This window comes from Carassius carassius, chromosome 4 (assembly GCF_963082965.1).
Source record: "Carassius carassius chromosome 4, fCarCar2.1, whole genome shotgun sequence".
In the NCBI taxonomy this organism is placed as follows: Eukaryota; Metazoa; Chordata; class Actinopteri; order Cypriniformes; family Cyprinidae; genus Carassius; species Carassius carassius.
Genome location: NC_081758.1, coordinates 38,252,968 through 38,272,795, shown reverse-complemented (window position 1 = coordinate 38,272,795; position 19,828 = coordinate 38,252,968). Strand labels below are relative to the sequence as shown.

Genomic DNA, 19,828 nt, shown 5'->3' with positions numbered 1-19,828 from the left:
ATATAACCACTGCAATGATAATAATAATGATGATAATATGTGATTATGGTAATTATTTGGTACCATATTACTATATATATGTGTGTGTGTGTGTGTGTGTGTGTGTGTGTGTGTGTGTGTGTGTGTGTGTGTGTGTGTGTGTGTGTGTGTGTGTGTGTGTGTGTGTGTGTGACGTGTGTGTGTGTTTATGTATAAAACCAGTGGGGGCTTAAAGTTTAATAAAATGCAGTTCACGGGTCAGAATATAAAAACAATTTGCACAGCTGTTTTGTAGCAAAGTCAAGGCTGTCACAATAATTTTCCACACTTCCAAGTTAACTAAAAGTGTCATAAGGCTCTTGGTATTTAGTCACACATTACAAGGAATGAGTCAGTGAAGCATTTAACCCGAGTTTGATTAATTGTTGTTTTGGATGGACCTCACATCCTCATGTTTCAAGTTCACTGAGGGAAACTGTTACTATGTTTACACGCTAAAGGTGTTAAAAAAACATTCGGATGAAACCAGCATGACTGCAGGCAACCTTTAGCCTCATCATTTAATGTAGTTTTTATAGAACTTTATTTGTATGTGCTCTTTTGATTGCAGGAAGACCTGGAGAAAATGGAGGCGAGAGAGAAGATGGAGCAAAACAAACAGAAGAAGCTCTTTTCGAAGGGCTGAAGTTTTTCCCAAACAGAGAAGTTCCCAGGGAATCACTGGCTTTTCTCATCAGGTGAAGGACTGTGACTTACCACTCATCATTTGATCTATGGCATTTTCCTTAAATAGGGTTCAAAATGGTTTTCCCAGGCACAAATCTCATTTTCTTTAGAGGTAGAACTAGATATTAGATTAGATGTTTTTGATAATCTAGTAATCAACATGAAAAGCAGATCAGGAAATATGTGTTTGCACAATCTCAGCTCTATAGAACAGTACAAATCATGTAATAATGTCAATAATTAGGACTACTGAATTTCTATTATATTTATTTAAAATTAAATAAATTACATGATGTTTAGCTGTTTCTCACATCTTGTTACTGCATAGATATTTCCTCGTTTTAAAATATATATATATATATATATATATATATATATATATATATATATATATATATTATTTTCCATTATTTTTATTTGTATAAACATATTTCTATTTGCTTTATAATTTGTATTGTTGGAAAAATACAAAAATTACACAGATTTTCTTTTTTTAAATCACAAACATGTATAAAAGAAATATAAAATGAAACATCTCATAATATTTAATCTGAGGTAGACAGACAGTATTTTAAGCCCCTCTTTTGTCTGAGTCACTATTTAATTTAATTTATTTTTTTTATAAAATGTTGGAACTTGTTTGATGAAGGTAGTTTGATGACTAGTTTGTGGTAAGTTTGCATACAAGTCAGTGTTATTCTTGTATCATATCGTTTTTGTAAATATTTACATTTTTAGTTAGTTATTTGATGTGGTTTTATCATTTTAATCTTTTTTTAATCTTTATAGTTCATTTAGTTTCTTAATTTAGTACTTCAATATAAAATAAATGTTTTTATATTTTATTTTATTTCAGATAATGTTTATTTTATTTCAACCATTTTTTATGGTTTTACTTTATAGTTGAGTTTTTATTTTACACAGTTGTAAATTTAAAAACCCCAAAACATGTAACTTGTTGAATCGCTGCCGTTCATAGTTTGTGTATGCACAGTTTTACTGTTTTTGTCAGTACATAAGAATGTGTTGCACGCTGTGCAGGTGTTTCGGTGGACAGGTGTCCTGGGATAAATCCCTGTGCATCGGCAGCACATATGAGGAAACAGATGAAATGATCACACATCACATTGTGGACAGACCTACCGTCGACAAACAGTATCAACAGGTCCGAAACCAACTCTCACTGATTGTGGACAGTGTCTACTTAACATTTACTGTAATCAATTTATATTCTTGTACTTAATGTATTTTCATCCTTGCAGCTACTACATCCAGCCCCAGTGGATGTATGACTGTGTGCGAAGATGCTGTTACCTGTAGAGGAATATTACCTGGGAGTTACACTGCCGGCCCATTTGTCGCCATTCATGGAGGAGAGTGAGAGAGATCATGTGTCACCTGAGAAACTCAAACTCGTGGCCCTGCAGCGAGGAGTGAAGCCACGTGAGGCTTTTTAACATGTCATTATATGTCATATAATTATAATATGTTAATTTTGAGTGATTTTCGACTCAAACAAACTCTTCACAGAGACAGAAGAAGAAGAGGAGGAGGAAGACGAGGATGAAGATGACGAAAAGGAAGATGATCAAAGTGAGGAAGAAGATATGTCTGAAGATGAAGCAAATTTGGCTTAAATGGAGGAGAAGAGAGCTCAGGGAAAGGTATGATTGTTTTCATTTTACGTAACTTAAACTTGTAAGTGAAAACATTTAACCCTATAATGCCTACTGTATCATATTTGATATGCAAAGTCATCAACATGATCAAATCTACTGAAAAAAATATGTTGCACCACATACCTTCTGTTGTCTGAACGAGTTTATCCTTTATTAGCAAGTAAATGTCCTTTTAGTATAATTATAAAAAATATCCACCTTCAGCTCGTGGTACTTTCTTCTTGTGCTGAAATCTTACTGAATTTTATGAAGTAATTATATGAATAAATTTTGTGTTGTTAGTAATATTACACTTAATGAACTGAAGCAATATAGGTTTACTTAATTATCCATACATAATTTTTCAGAAAAATCATGTTAAAATCTATCAAGTATGATAAATCAGGCTGTTTTGAGGAATATTTATTTGTTCATCTCTCAATCATCATTGTATTGTACTTTATGTATTTCCTCCTCAATAAAAACCACAGAGCTTTAAACATAAAGCTAAGCATTTAAATATCATCTTACTACAGCATTTTTGGGATATACAGTAACAACTATATATATATAGATAAAGTAACAACTGATATGAATATGCATTTAATGCAAGTAGTCTTTTATAAAGATCTCATTGATTTACTTTACAAGCTATCAGAATTTCATCTTAAATTTATAAATCTAAATTATCAGCAACTGCACCGAATTGCGTATTATTGCTCAGTTTGGGCCTTTGGGAATAAAATGTTTTTCTCCTTGAGTGTGAGCTTCATATTGTCATACTATATGAGCCATAAATGTCTAATGTATCAGATATGACACTCATCAAAATACAAACTTGTTAGATTTATTGTTAGATTTTTCTAACTTATTTTGTTTATCAGGCTTTACAGGTTAAAAAAAAAAGTCAAAATCACATTATTTGATTCTAAATATGGATGATTTTTAGGATGGAATCTTTAGTTTTGTTGCTGCACTTTAAATGAAACATTTTGTGGAAGAATGTATCAAATAAATATGAAAAAGTCCAATTTTGTGCTGGTTCTGTCACGTTCGGTAACACAGGAGATGGAAGATCCAATTGCAGTGTGAGTTTAATTGGGTAATCCAAAATCAGAGTTGAAACAAGCAGGGGTCATAAACATCAGCCCAAAACAACAAACAGGGAACAAGAAACTAGAACACAAGGAACGCGAGGAAACTTGGTGAAGGAAAGTAAGGACTCCATGAAAACAAATGGAAACAGACCGGATTATATAGGCAGGGTAATGACTATCAAGTGAAGACACCTGAGTGCATTTAACAGGAGCGCAATTACTGTTATGAAGGGACAAGGCTTTGTGGGAATTGTAGTGCCTGCGGTGAGGTGCCTATGGGGAAGTGAGACCACTAGTGGACACCCAGGGAAACAGAGACCAGACAGCGTGACATTACCCCCTCCTCCACGGAGCAGCTACCGGATGCTCCACCTGAACCCAAGAACAGACCAAAGAACACAGAGACCAGGACCAGGTGGAGGGCCGGAAGGCCAGGTAATGTAAGGAAAAAGAGACAAGAAGTGCAAAAAACAAAAACACGGAGACCAGGAGGGAGGTGGACCGGCGGAGGACCAGGGGGAGGGACGGAGGGCCAGGTAATAGAGGGTAACAGAGACAGGAAGTGCCAAAAAACAAAAACAAAACAACAACAAGGAGACCAGGAGGGAGGTGGACCGGCGGAGGACCAAGGGGAGGGACAGAGGGCCAGGTCCATAGAGGGAAACAGAGAGAAAACAAAAAACAAAAACAAAACAACAACAAAACACAAGTCCAGGGGAGAACAGAAAGGTCAGTGGCCCAGGGCCGAACCGACAGGGCAGGAATCCAGGGTGGAGCAAGGTGGAATTGGAGCCATGCGGTTGAGTCAGAAACCCACCGGGGTGGCAGAGAAGACCACTACATCCGTGCGGACGAGACAGAAGCCCACCAGGGCTGCGCAGAAGACCACCACAACCATGAGGTCGAGACAGAAGCCTACCAGGGCGGCGCAGAAGACCACCACATCCGTGCGGTTGAGACAGAAGCCCACCAGGGCGGCGCAGAAGACCACCACAGGCATGCGGTTGAGACAGAAGCCCACCAGGGCGGCGCAGAAGACCACCACAGGCATGCGGTCGAGACATGAGCCCACACAGGGCGGCGCCGAGGACCACTACAGTGGGATCGATGACACAGGAGAGCAAGTCTGGATAGTCAAGTCTGAAACATAGAACATGAACCAGTTAAGGGTGGCCTCCGTGCCCACGACAGGATCAGTCGGCGCTCAGAGAGTTCGGCTGAGACGTGACGAGGCTCTGGTAGTTCAGCAGAGACATGGAGAGGCTTCGGTAGTTCAGCAAAGACGTGGAGAGGCTCTGGTAGTTTAGCAGAGACGTGGAGAGACTCTGGTAGTTCAGCAGAGACGTGGAGAGACTCTGGTAGTTCAGCAGAGACGTGGAGAGGCTCTGGTAGTTTAGCAGGGACGTGGAGAGACTCTGGTAGTTCAGCAGAGACGTGGAGAGACTCTGGTAGTTCAGCAGAGACGTGGAGAGACTCTGGTAGTATGGCGCTGGGCTGGCGGCCATATTGTGCTGTGGCGCTGGGCTGGCGGTCCTACTGTCTGTAGACCCCGGTCTAGAGTCGGCCATCCCACCGGGAGAGTCAGTTGTGGCTGAGGTATCCCACTAAGATCGATGTTGAAGGTAACTGGTGAACCCCCAAAAATCCAGGATCTCCAGCCCCTTCATTTCCCACCCCGGCAAAGGGTCATCCAGGCAGCTGTTAAATAGGTCCTTCAGGGCCTCATCATTGTACCCCAATCCTACCACCAACGTCCAGAACTCCTGCGCTACACCACCCACCTCATTCCCCCATTGACGGAGGGTGGTTCATTTACTGAATCTTCTCCTCCGCTCCTCCATGCTGGCTGGGGAACGGAGAAAAAAATCCCACACCGCTGGATCTGATCTGATGGAGTCCTTCTGTCACGTTCGGGAACACAGGAGACGGAAGAACCAAGTGCAGTGTGAGTTTAATAGGGTAATCCAAAATCAGAGTTGAAACAAGCAGGGGTCATAACCAAACATCAGACCAAAACAACAAACAGGGAACAAGAAACTAGAACACAAGGAATGCGAGGAAACTTGGTGAAGGAAAGTAAGGACTCCATGAAAACAAATGGAAACAGACCGGATTATATAGGCAGGGTAATGACTATCAAGTGAAGACACCTGAGTGCAATTAACAGGAGTGCAATTACTGTGATGAAGGGACAAGGCTTTGTGGGAATTGTAGTGCCTGCGGTGAGGTGTCTATGGGGAAGTGAGACCACTAGTGGACACCCAGGGAAACAGAGACCAGACACCGTGACAGGTTCTCCCTCAGAGGCTGTCAGTAAAGGTGACCCCTGGTAAAGTCAAACCAGAGAACCACATGCGAACCGAACAAGAGGAGAAAGCAGAGGAGAAGAGGCTGACCATGATGAAGAAGAGAGAGAAATATCTTTATGACAAGATCATGTTTGGCAAGAAGAGACACCTCAGAGAGGTAATACATAATAAATCTGCTTTATTTTGTAAATGAAAAATAAAATTGTATGAAAACACAATCATCTAACCAGGATAATGATTCAGAATAAAGCTTCATTTTGATTCTTAGTTATTATATTTATTTATTTAATTTTTTTACTTAGTAAGATACGAGCCTTCATGTTGATTTGTAAATGTGTGCTTTGGTTAATGGTTAAATGAGTAAACGTTGAATTAATTTACTGCTAGCACAGTGGCTTCCAAAGCCCTTTAAAAGGTGCTTGACCTACATTTGGCTCATTATTTAAGCTCCAATGACCATTACTGACTTTATTCTTCATGAATCTACTGCAAACTTCTTACAGGCAAACAAGCTAGAAAGCTCACGATGACGCCAGCAAAGCAGACAAGAAGCAGAAGAAGAAGAAAAAGTGCTGATTTTTATATGTAATTGTCCTTTGTCCTATGTAAGTCCTTCTTGTGCTTTTTCTCTCTGCCAAGAGACTTTGAGAAGTGTTTGCATCATTTAATGGGGATAATACATGATTCACTGAACACAATGTCATAAATTGTACATTGTTTAATAAAATAGAAGGGATGTACACTGCTGTTTAGAATTTTCCTTTTTATAGAAATTAATACTTTTATTTAGTGAGGATCCATCAAAATGATCAAATTTGAAAGTAAAAAGATAAATGCTTAAAGATAAATCAGCATCTTGATATGCCATACCTGTGAGGTGGATGGATTATCTCGGCAAAGGAGAAGTGCTCACTAACACAGATTTAGACAGATTTGTGAACAATATTTGAGAGAAATAGGCCTTTTGTGTATATAGACAAAGGATGAAGGATCATGTGACACTGAAGACTGGAGTAATGAAGCTGAAAATTCAGCTTTGCATCACAGGAATAAATTTCATTTAAAATGGATTCAAATAGAAACAGTCATTCTAAATTGTAATAATATTTCACAATATTACTGTTGCTGTATTTATGAGCAAATAAACTGGAAAGCATTTAGATAAAAAAAAATCTTCTCAGAAAGATTTAAAAAACTTTGGAATGGTAACTTTTTTTTTTTTTTTTATCTCTCTTAATGCGAGCAAGCCTTTTGTTTGACTTCATCTTTTGGTTTCTCATGTAAATAGGCCTCGGTACCCAAGGGGAACGAAGTCTAGCATGTACTGAAGTTTCCAAGGATCACTCACATGGTCAAATTCTTAAGTAGAAAAAACTGAAACCCTGACACTCCCTTCCCGAAGGACTCTTCTGTAGGACATCACAATGTAAAAGTGGCTTTCGGCATTAGGGTTTTAGGCTCACTGCTGCTGAAAAGTTGCTCACTACACAAAATGGCATTAAAGACTAAGCCAGTCCCTCTATACTAACAGTTAAACCATGTAACTTTGTGGGGAATAAGTATGACTCATATATTCTTTGTAAAAACTAACTTCACTTGCTTCATAAATAGGCTATATGGCTACCTCAAATAGTGGACATGTGGCAAAATACTGTAAATGTTCCCTAATATATAAAAACTAACTTTTAAATGGATATAGTCATAGGTTGGGAAATGTAACTTGAGTTTTACAGATTTTCAAATCCAAAGAGAATGAAGGGTGTAATGATAAAATGAGCGTTTCAGATCGCATTGAATTCCTCATTGTGCATTTTCCAAGCACAGAATGGAGTCAGATTCTACTGGTTTAGGATGACAAGCTGAATTATTTAGATCTGAATGGTTCTCCAGTGTCCATTTCAGTCCTTTGTGACAGATTTTGGTTAAAAAAAATATATATTTTATGGGCAGGCTTTGTATAAATCTGGATTTGTCTGAACTGAGTTCAAAAGTGATCCACTCTCTTCTATTCTGTACGCATGTGTATAACACATGAAATGGTCTCTTCCTTTGTATGTCACACCCAATGTGCCATTGAAACGCTTTTTTATTGTATGAGGTGTTTGTTATCAGTGAAGTCCTATACCCCTGGTAGCAGCTTTGTATGTTTTCGCTTTCCTTGTATATTTGTGGTGGGAAGTTATGACGTTGCTGTTCTCCTCGCCGTTGTGTAACCCCTGTGGGCTTTAGGCCAGGCAACTCATGGCCTTTTGATTACTAATTCATGTTCACACACACAAGCATGCAGTGTTACCCATCTGCATTCCAACCATGTCACTCTTACACTGCCTGGCACTGGCATGACATTCTGTGTGTCCATGTGTGGCTGCAGACAATGAACCGAGTGTTTGACACCCGTCAAAAGGAGATCTGGATGAACAGAATAATCTTGTGCTGGACAATAAGTAACACTGAGAAGTGAGCAAAATGAAGAGAATGGATCAGTGAATTACAGCAATATCAGGATAGATGTAACAGTATAATAAAGCATATAAAGGGATAATTCACCCAAACATGAAACTTCTGTCATAATTTATTCACCCATAACTTGTTCCAAAGCTGTATGAGTTTCTTTCCTCTGTTTATAAAAAAGAAGATATTTTGAAGAAAGTTGGTAACCAAACAGTTAAAGGTAGCTATTGACTAGCATAGTATTTTTTGTTTTTATAACAACATTAACATTACAAATCTGTGCACACAATTCCAGCACCAGTTTTGTTATGGTTAATTAAAACTATATTAAAAATATGAAATAAAAAATAAATATTAAATGAAAAACTAACACACAAACACACACAAAATTGTAGTATTTAAAAAAATAAATATATATATATATATATATATATATATATATATATATATATATATATATATATATATATTTTTTTTTTTTTTTTTTTTAATACTACAATTTTACTTTTAAAACATAGGGACAAGATTCCCCAGTCTCATTGTTATCACAAATACCTCCCAAAAGTAAAAAATTCACAGTAGACAGCTTTGGAAAGAACCGGATAATGTGTCAAGTGATTGTGTTTAATTTATGGTCATTTTGACCTGGAGATTCCACAAATAATGCTTTTTCAGTCAAAATCTGGGGTGCATATGCTGAGATCAGAAATCCAAAACCTGTACTAATTGAAAGAAAACAAGTTGATGAAAATAAAAATTAATCCAAGGTTTGGTGATTTATAAGCAAATAAATAGCTTATAAATATAGATTTATAAGCAATTTCAAAAGGCTAATAATTTTTGACCAGCAAATTGGGTATAGAATTTTCAACACAGCATAAGGGTTAAGTGTTTCTCCCATTTTAAAACCATTTCTGTGCCACTGATTATTGCTCAGTTAACTTTCATTTCATTTTATCATCAAACAGTATACATGCTAAGAATGTGTTTTTGTGACTTGGACTTGGAAAGCTAAGTAAGCTGATGAATTTGGGACTTTGTGTAAAGCCACATACCTTGAATTATGGATTGGCCTCTCATGCATTTAACTACGCTTTCTAGCAACTTTTCAAACCACTCCAAACCAGTAATCTGCTCTCAATAGCTCTCTGTTTCCCCCTTGAACAGATCCCTCCTCTCTTTTGTTCCTTTCCCTCCCTCTTGGTCATTTTCTCTCGCTAACCCTGTTCCGTTTTGAAGTTCTTTCTCTCCTATTTAGTTTTACTGTCTTTCTGTCTCCGTATTTCTCATCCTGGCGTCACCTTCCTCTTTCTTTCTGCCCTCGACCTTCTCCTGTACTCTCATTCACAAATGCAAAAAGACACAGAAGTGCAGGTCCCCAGGCGGCTGGTCTTGCGTCACAGAGAGCTCAAACCGAGCCTGCAGTTTAGCCAGCTCAGCTCTACATCGTGCAGACGAAGGAGGAGGAGGACAGGAGAGGCGGGGGCTTCAAAATCATCAGGTGTGTGTGTCTGTGCAGGGTGAATGATCATCTGGATATTCATAGAAGATAATAGAGGGATACAGATGCTACTAATCTTGGATTGCACGATTGGAGAGTTAACTGTGAAGGAATTGCCTTGACCAGGCATCATTGTTAACAAAGTCATTTTTCATAGATTTCTCAGAGTCTCTGTTTTCATCAAGCTGTGACAGGGATACATGATTTGGTAAGATATTAAACAATGTTTTGTACTTAATCTTCAATACAAATTATATTGGGAGAATATTTACAGTAATATTTTTATTGCCGTTGTTTAAGACTAAGACTGTAGTACCTTTAACTCATATAAAAATCTGAATTAATAAGTATTCATGAATATTTTTGAGTCTATTTTCTAGTCTAAACATCGTCACATCTAAAAAATAAATAAATAAGATAATTGTTGCCAGACCATTATTCTGATGATTTCAAAGTTTTCTGGATTTAAGCATAAAGCTCACTAAATTCTGTTATATTTATTAAAACAAGAAAGTAATAAGTCATCAATGTTGTAAGAAAAATATATTTAATTACACAAATTGAAAAAATATTAAAAGCCTTAATATTTTATACAGTTTTGCTTCTCATATATATTTATCTTGTAGATAACTTTAGTGAAAAATGAAATAAAATACATATTATTTATTTGCATATAGTATTTTTATTCTTTTGAATGCCATTTGTTCCAAGAAAACTTTTATATCCCCATGAGTCCTCACAATGCTGAATCTATTGAAACGCTAGGCTATCTGTTTCATTCCTAAACTTTCCTCTATAATCGAGCTGCTCAATCTGTAAAGTAAAAGAAACCTTTATTCTATTTGTATCCCATTACCAAACTTAATTACAGTGGCTTCTTGTCTGTTATGAATTTACCAGCAGCGCTTGTGGCATTCTTGTCACGGTTCATAGATCTGTGTGTTCATTCTGCATGTTTTCTCGTTTTCTGTCTAATTGCTCATTCAGCATTGCTCTGGCTCTGGCAATCATGGCTGCACCTGATGCTGGATCTGTCCCGTCTTTATCTGTCTTGTGGTTGTTACTGCATGTTGTCAGATTGTTGTTCGTAGTTGTCGATGCTGGTCTTGCTCTCAGTCCTCAGATCACTCTTCTTGCGCTCTGCCAAGGAGATCGCCCAGTGTGCTTCCACGCCTGTTCCTAGGAGAATTCTCTGGGTTGGTTCGGGTCAGTGCCTCATAGTCTCCGTGTTACAGAGACAGCTCTCCAGCTCACCAGCTCACCGATTCACCAGCTCACCTGTTCACCAGCCCACCTGCTCTATTTTCTTATTCCCTGCTGTTTTGCGTATTGGCAAATAAACTGTTTTACTTGCAATTGGATTTTGTGTTCTTTTACGTAACAGAACGATCTGACCAAGATGGATCCAGCAAGTATGGCGGAGCTGAGAGACATTCTCACCAGCAGCAATAGTCGTTTTGCACAGCAAGAGGAGCAAATCATGGCTACTGGTCGTGCAGTGCAGGCACTTGCCACGCAGGTCTCAGATCTCACCACTCAGGTCAGACAGTTAAAACCTGAATCTGCCCAACAACCCACTGCGCTTAATCCTCCGACGTTTCCACCTGTGGATATCACCCACCGACGCATTGAGCCTCGTCTACCGCCTCCAACTGTTTATTCTGGTGAGCCGCTGTTATGTCGTTCATTTTTGACCACTTGCTCTCTTCACATTGCTCTCCAGCCTTCGTCTTTTCCTACAGAGGAGTCCAAAGTGGCTTTTATCATAACTCTGCTTTCTGGACGAGCGGCTCTCTGGGGAACAACGGTGTGGGACCAAGGACACCATTGCTGTTCTTCATTCCAATTATTTTCTGAGGAGCTCAGGAAGGTTTTTGATCGGGCTGCATCTGGCATGGAGGCGGCAAGGGAATTGGCGGAGTTACGCCAAGGAAATCGGTCGGTTACGGATTATTCTATTGAGTTTCGAACATTGGCGGCGGAATGCAACTGGAACCAATAAGCGCAGTGGGACATGTTTAGGCATGGATTGGCCGACCGGATCATTAAGGAGATTTACACCCTGGAATTACCCACTTCACTCGACGGATTGATCGATCTGGCCATCCGAGTGGACACCAGACTACATCAGCGTGACCAGTTTGCAGCCATGGCGGAGAAGACAACCGATCACCGCTTTGATCCAGAACACATGCAGGTGGGCGGGGCTCACCTTTCTCGAGAGGAGAAGGACAGGCGTAGGAACCTGGGGCTGTGCCTGTACTGTGGTGCCGCAGGTCACATCGCTGCACAGTGCCCGGTAAAAACCAGAGCCCGTCAGTAAGGAGGCTACTGACGAGCGGAGTCACCACTCAGAAGTCCTCCTCCCCGGTAACTCTGCTCTCGGTTCAAATACGGAGGGGCCGGGACATTTTCTCTTGTAAAGCACTGGTGGATTCTGGGGCAGAAGGTAATTTTTTGGATTGTGGGACAGCGTCTAAGCTGGGTATTCGTGCAGTTCCACTTAGTCCACCTATCTCAGTCAGTGCCCTCTGTGGTCAGTCGCTTCCACCCATCACTCATGCCACTGAGTCGGTGAGTCTTATCACTTTGGGCTCCACTGAGACCATTTCTTTTTATTTGACTGATTCCCCTTTGGCTCCTGTGGTTTTGGGTCACCCCTGGCTAGTGTTACACAACCCCAATATAAACTGGCAACTAAGCACAGTCTCATCCTGGAGTGAATATTGTCATGCATCATGTTTGTTGTCTGCTTGCTCTTCTGTGTCTTGTTCTGTGTTGCAGGATGAAAATGTGGATCTGTTAAACATGCCCGCGGAGTATCTTGACCTGAAGAAAGTGTTCAGTAAGTCCCGGGCTGCTTCTCTTCCTCCGCATCGTCCTTATGATTGTGCAATAGATTTATTGTCAGGTACTTCTCCGCGTAAAGGCAGGTTATACTCCCTTTCCGTACTGGAGAAATATATTTCTGATTCTCTTGCAGCCAAGATCATCCGTCCTTCTTCTCCTGCAGGTGCAGGATTTTTTTTTTTTGTGGAAAAGAAAGATGGTTCCCTGCGTCCTTGTATCGACTATCGAGGGTTGAATAGTATCACGGTAAAGAATACCTACTCTTTACCGTTGATGTCTTCAGCCTTTGAGAGTCTGCAGGGTGCTTCCTTTTTCACAAAATTGGATCTTCGTAATGCCTATCATTTGGTTCGCATAAGAAAGGGGGATGAATGGAAGACCGCTTTTAATACCTCCAAGGGGCATTTTGAGTATCTTGTTATGCCGTTTGGGCTCTCTAATGCTCCCGCGGTCTTCCAGGCACTAGTCAATGATGTGCTGAGAGACATGGTTGATCAGTTCATATGTCTACCTGTATATGTCTACCTGGATGACATTTTGATATTTTCTCATTCTCTCCAGGAACATGTTTAGCACGTCAGGGTAGTGCTTCAGAGGCTGCTAGAGAATGGGCTTCTTGTAAAGGCGGAGAAATGCATTTTTCATGCACAATCTGTTTCTTTTCTAGGGTACATCATATCATCCGAGGGATTACGCATGGATCCCAACAAAGTTCAGGCTGTGGTAGATTGACCAACCCCAGATTCCCGCAAGGCCCTGCAGAGGTTTCTGGGCTTTGCCAATTTTTACTGGCGTTTTATTCGCAATCACAGCCAGCTAGCCGCCCCTTTGACTGCCTTGACCTCCGCCAAGATGACGTTCAGGTGGTCTAGCGTGGTGGAAGCTGCGTTCTACAAAATAAAGGATTGCTTTGTTTCAGCTCCCATTCTGTTGGCCCCTGACCCCTTCCATCAGTTTGTGGTGGAGGTCGATGCGTCAGAGGTGGGGGCCAACTAAGATTTGGAACGCATATTGCGGTGTTTGGTGTCTCAAAACCCACCCCCTACTCTTCTGGGTTTCATCCCCAGAGTAATGGTCAGACGGAGAGGACCAACTAAGATTTGGAACGCATATTGCGGTGTTTGGTGTCTCAAAACCCATCCTCTTGGAGTCAGCAACTCTCATGGGTGGAGTACGCACACAATTCTTTACCAGTGTCATCCACGGGCCTATCTCCGTTTGAGTGTAGCATAGGTTACCAGCCACCTATCTTTCAGAGTATGGAATCCAAAGTCGCGGTCCCCTCTGCTCATGCCTTTGTCCAGAGGTGCCACCGTACCTGGAGGAGGGCTAGAGAAGCCATCCTCCAGGTGGGGGCGGGCACCAAGGCCCAGGCCGATCGCCACCAGTCTGAGCCACCCATCTACATCGTTGGTCAAAAAGTGTGGCTTTCATCTAAAGATATTCCTCTCCGTTCCGTCTGTAAGAAGCTTGCTCCCAAATTTATCGGCCCGTTTACTGTCACCAAGATTATTAGTCCAGTGGCAGTCCGCCTCAAACTTCCTCCTGCGTACAGGAGAATTCATCCCGTCTTCCATCTCTCCAAATTAAAGCCCATTTTTCGTGCCCCCATTAATCCGCCTGTCCCAGTTCCCCAACCGCCGCGACTCGTACATGGGTAACTCACTTATTCGGTGAAACGTATTCTGGACTCAGGGGGAGGGGACGTGGATTTCAGTACCTGGTGGACTGGGAGGGTTACGGTCCGGAGGAGAGGAGTTGGGTTCCCGCTAGGGACATATTGGATCATTCGCTTATCGATGATCACAATCGCCAGGTAGGTTCCTCTGGAAGCGCCAGGAGACGCTCCTAGGAGGAGGGGTACTGTCACGGTTCATAGATCTGTGTGTTCATTCTGCATGTCTGTTTTTTCGTTTTCTGTCTGATTGCTCATTCAGCATTGCTCCGGCAATCATTGGGCTGATGAGCTAATCAGCATGGCTGCACCTGATGCTGGTTCTGTCCTGTCTTTATCGGTCTTGTGGTTGTTACTGCATGTTGTCAGATCGTTGTTCGTAGTTGTCGATGCTGCTCTTGCTCTCAGTCCTCAGATCACTCTTCTTGCACTCTGCCAAGGAGATCACCCAGTGTGCTTCCACGCCTGTTCCTATGAGAATTCTCTGGGTTGGTTCGGGTCAGTGCCTCATAGTCTCCATGTTACAGAGACAGCTCACCAGCTCACCGATTCACCAGCTCACCGATTCACCAGCTCACCTGTTCACCAGCTCACCTGCTCTATTTTCTTGTTCCCTGCTGTTTTGCGTTGTGGCAAATAAACTTTTTATTTTTTTCAATTGTTTACTTGCAATTGGATTTTGTGTTCTTTTACGTAACAATTCTTTGTTAAATCACAAAAATGCATGCAGAAATTATTATAATTGCCCAGTTTAAATGCACCCATGATTAAATATAACATTCAACATCTCCAAAGACTTTTGTACAACGCACTGATGGACTACAAATCTCAATGAAAACAACACTTGTGTTTGATGGATGCAAAATGCATTTATAAGTTAAGTCTTAAATTAGAGCTGCAGCTGCTGTCATAATTCTTTGTGGTTCTGTAAAATCCTTTTTATTCTTCACGATCAGCATAACAATGATGATGTGGTAAGTGTTTTTGCTATCAACAAAAGATGACTTTGAAAAATGCAGGGTTAGAGATCGCTGCAAATAAGAACAATGGGTTCCTTCAGACTTCTTCGCCCCTTTCTAGATTTCTAGTCTCTGATGTATTTGAGAGAAACGGCTTTGTTCCTTTGGTCTCTCAATCTATCTTTTGGTGCCTGTACACAGCAGCATGGCTGTAGTAGTCACTACTCTCTTAGTAGTATTAAGTTATCCACCTGTGGCCCAGCACTGCAGATATCTGATCCTAGTCTATGAGGCAAGAAGAGATGCGGACAGTGTTACTTTACTTCTGAATGCATAATTAATTTGTTGGACATCTGGCTCTCATGAAGCCCCTGCAGTAGCACAGTCTCACCTCCATTTTGTTACAAATATCTTACAGTGACTATCACTTTTTCTGAGTCTGCGACTTTAATATGAAACATGGACCTTCTGTGTCCACTAAAAAAAAACAAAAAAACTATTGTCTGCTTTTCTTCAGAGTCCTTTACGTCCCTAAGGGCTTTTAGTCCAGAAGACAATCTGAAGAATTCTCCTGTTTGCTTTAAATTTCTTTAGAGAGGAGTTTTATTTTTATGTTTTATTTCAGTGGAAATAAATCGGTAATAGAGGAATTGTTAATAGGAAACAGAGAAATAAAGAATACCTTAAAATAAATAGTGACCTGTCACATGACTTAAAATGAAAATATTCTAGAATCCCAAATAGCTAAATTACCTGCAAAGCAATTGCCAATGCAAATCCCCACATATAAGCACATGTTGAGCAGATGTAGATTGCATGTCTGAACTCAAGGGAGAAAATAAATTGAGTGAGCAGCAGTGTACTACCTAAATAATTGGGCACTTGAGGAAATGGTGACGACAAATATCTTTTAACACACTAGAAAAGCTTCGATAATCAAATGCTTGCAGCACTAGAGTACTGTGCATGCGTAAGCACAGCAGATAGCGCAGCACCTTTTATTTACATAAAAGGGCCTTTAGAGATATAATTAAGTTAGAAGCACTTAATCATTACTGAAGTGTCTTTCTCTTTGCTTCAGGGTTTTCTTCCAGGGTCTAACCAGGCAGCTATGATGGGTGGAAAGCCAGTCAGGCAGTGGAGGTCCATCTGTAAGGGACTGATCCTGGGCGCTCTCCTGACCATCTGCATGATTCTTTTGTACTGCCTGTCAGCCTCAGAGGTCCAGTTTGGCCTGCAGGAGTGAGTCCCTTCATGTATTCTGAACAAGAATTTATGTACAACAGAAAGCAGTTTTATTTCAATAACCAAGTCAAAGTTTCACCGGATTAGAGCAGTATTTCGGGGGGGAATTTCATGAAGAAATAGTCAGTAAATAATTCTTCCCAAAATCAAAATTACAAAACAAAAATACTTCATATTAATAAAGAAAATAATTATTAAGATCATTTCTCCTTAAATTATTCTGTCATTCTATCCTGACAGGAAACATTATTTAAAATTACAGTTTTTGTTAAATTCAGTACAAAATTCTAGCAATGCATCTTAACTCCCTTATGTCACCAAGGATGCATTTATTTAGTATTATTGTGAAATATAAAAAAATATAGAATATTACAAATTGAAATCTATGTATACTAATGCTTAACTGTCACATGCCACATTTATTGTTGAAATTTGCTGAAATAAACTGTATATACATGTAATAATAGATAGATAGATAGATAGATAGATAGATAGATAGATAGATAGATAGATAGATAGATAGATAGATAGATAGATAGATAGATAGATAGATAGATAGATAGATAGATAGATAGATAGATAGATAGATAGACACTCTGATAGATAGATTAGAGAACACCCTACCATTTCTTAAATTACAAGTTCAGTGTTTAGTCCTATTTTAAGTTATCCTAACAGGAGTAGAAAGCAGTTTTTGAGCATATTTCATAAATTAATTGTATTCTGAAGCATTGTATAAAAAAGTTAAATGAGACATTTACGTAAGAAAAATGCACAAGAAGACAATATAATGCAGAGACTCAATGGGCAATGGGTTCAACACTGCAGCTCGAATTGCTTGCCAGTAAATGGATCTGTCTCGGTGATGAAGCCTCTGTGAACTAATTCTAAAGATGACATAAATGCATCTCAAATTAATTCAAATTACAATATGTTTGATAATTTTTGTTTACAGGGTCCCAGTGCCTTACTCATGTGCTCATCGCCCCTCTGCTGCCCACTCCTCAACAATCTCTAACAGCTCCCATAATGCCTCTGGGCAGCGAATCTGCACTCCAAAAGTGGACATCATGTTCATGAAAACCCATAAAACAGCTAGTAGTACTTTCCTCAACATTCTCTTTCGCTTTGGTGAAAAACACCACCTCAAATTTGCCTTCCCCAACAGCCGCAATGACTTCTTTTACCCGTCCCCTTTTCATCGCTCACAAGTGAAGGACTACAGGCCCGGAATGTGTTTCAACATCATCTGTAATCACATGCGTTTCAATGCTGCTGAGGTGGCCAAAGTGCTTCCAGCCGACACCTCGTACATCACAATCCTCCGGGATCCGGCAGATCTCGCAGAGTCCTCGTTTCATTATTTTGGACGCATTGTGCCTCTCACTTGGAGGCTTTCTGGAGATGATAAGATGAGAGAATTCCTGACGGATCCAAAGCTTTACTACGACCCAGAGGGATTCAATTCGTTCTATCTCAAAAACTTGCTTTTCTTTGACTTTGGACAGGATAGTAACTTAAATCTAGATGACCCAAAGGTGGACGAGGCCATTGAAGCAATCTCCAAGCATTTCCATTTGGTAATGCTAGTGGAGTATTTCGAAGAGTCGCTCATCTTGCTCAAGGATGCGCTCTGCTGGGACATGGAGGACTTGCTCTTCTTCAAACTCAATGCCCGGAAAGGTTCAACTGTTTCTAAACTGACTCCAGAGCTCAGGGCCAAAGCACTGGAGTGGAACGCCATCGATTGGAAGCTTTACCAGTATTTCAACACCACCTTCTGGCATAAAGTGGATGCTTACGGCCATGAGCGCATGGCGAGAGATATAGCAGAGCTGCAGCGCAGAAATGCAGAAATGGCTTCCATTTGCATTGAAGGAGGCCATGCTGTTGATGCAGGAAGCATCTCAGAGACTTCCATGCAGCCATGGCAACCCATCGGTGAGAAGTCGATTATGGGATACAATCTGAAAAAGAATGTTGACAAAGCACACCAGAAACTCTGCAGGAAGATGCTCACGCCAGAGCTGCAGTATCTCACCGATATGGGTGTCAACCTGTGGATAACAAGACTGTGGGGTCACATCAGAGAGATCCTTCACTGGTAGCTCAGAAGAAATGTTTTGCTAAGGTGAAAGGTCAGCACTGACTTTATGGAAGCTTTTTTCCGCCTCATAACAAAATATTAAAATGCAATTGTGACTTTTATCTCACAACTCTACCTTTTTATGTCTCACAAATCAGACATTTTTCTCGGATTGTTTTGTTCCTCAATTCAGACTCTTTCACAATTCAGATTTGCAAATTCATATATCACAATTCAGTGTATATCTCGCAGTTTAGACTTAATATAAATATAAATATAATAATAAATAGAGATATAAACTCTCAATATAGCTCTATTTCAGACAAAAAAAAATAAAAACTAATTTTTCAAACAAAAAAAAAGTAACCTTTAATATTTTTTTTAACAACTCTGACTTTTCTTCTCGCAATAATATTTTTTTTCTCAGAATTGCAAGTTTATATGTCACAATTCTGTAAAAAAAGAAATATATATATATATATATATATATATATATATATATAAAGTCTCTGAATTGCAAGATATAAATTATGAACTGTGAAAAAAAAATTGCAAGAAGAGAAGAAAAAGAAATATTTCTGAATTGTGAGCTATAAACTATAAAATATTATATTATAATATATTATATTATAATATTATATAAAACTATGATATAAAAACTTTTGAGAAGAAGAGTCAGAATAGTGGAAGAAAAACATTCTTAGAAAGAAGTTTTGAAAAGAGTTGTTCGATTTTTTTATTTTATTTATTCTATGGCGAAAATAAGTTTCCATAGACTTGTATACAACCAATCTAAACCTGTTTTTCTGTGTCAGAAAGAGATAAAACATTAAAAGACATGACTGAATAAAACATTTTCATATTTAATGAATATTACCTGAATAAGTGGTGACAGTCACATCTTTAACATTAGTTTTTTGTTCAGAAATGTACTGTAAGTCACCACTATGTACGTAGTGTGTGGATGCTTGAATCAATCATAAAAATCAATCAGCTACTGTTGAATGACCTCATTATTTGAAGCTCTTATTGTTGGTGCCAATGGCAATAGCAATAATTTCTTAAAATGGTTAAGACTCATTCAGAACTTGAGCTTTACTGTTATCATCACATGAATGATAAGTAACTCCGATCATGAAATCCATGAAAGATGCAAAATAAAAACTTTATGTAACATACCAGTGTCTTGTTCATGTTTCACTCTCACTGTTAGCATCTCTTCTTGTAGTTGCAGTTGTGCTGTTTGATAAAGCACACTGCCCTATCTCCATTCACGCCCAAAGATAAAAGGA

General features: G+C 39.6%; 1 protein-coding gene and 1 pseudogene across 1 annotated transcript; both read left to right on the top strand.

The window, feature by feature from the left end:
* The first annotated feature begins 413 nt into the window (after positions 1-413).
* LOC132135899 (pescadillo-like) lies at positions 414-6,345 on the top strand (annotated as a pseudogene).
* A 3,119-nt stretch (positions 6,346-9,464) lies between these two features.
* On the top strand, positions 9,465-18,780 carry LOC132131445 (galactosylceramide sulfotransferase-like). Its single transcript, XM_059543470.1, has 4 exons — positions 9,465-9,721; positions 9,879-9,929; positions 16,287-16,447; positions 17,406-18,780. Exons 3-4 carry the CDS (start codon positions 16,317-16,319, stop codon positions 18,556-18,558), a joined length of 1,284 nt encoding a protein of 427 aa, XP_059399453.1. The 5' UTR covers positions 9,465-9,721; positions 9,879-9,929; positions 16,287-16,316; the 3' UTR covers positions 18,559-18,780.
* Positions 18,781-19,828: the final 1,048 nt, after the last annotated feature.

Bases quoted from the DNA above. Each gene is read 5' to 3' on its own strand.
- LOC132131445 (XM_059543470.1), top strand. From the start codon at position 16,317: ATGATGGGTGGAAAGCCAGTCAGGCAGTGGAGGTCCATCTGTAAGGGA. The intron at 16,448-17,405 runs GTGAGTCCCTTC...TTTTGTTTACAG, and splicing joins GTCCAGTTTGGCCTGCAGGA to GGTCCCAGTGCCTTACTCAT.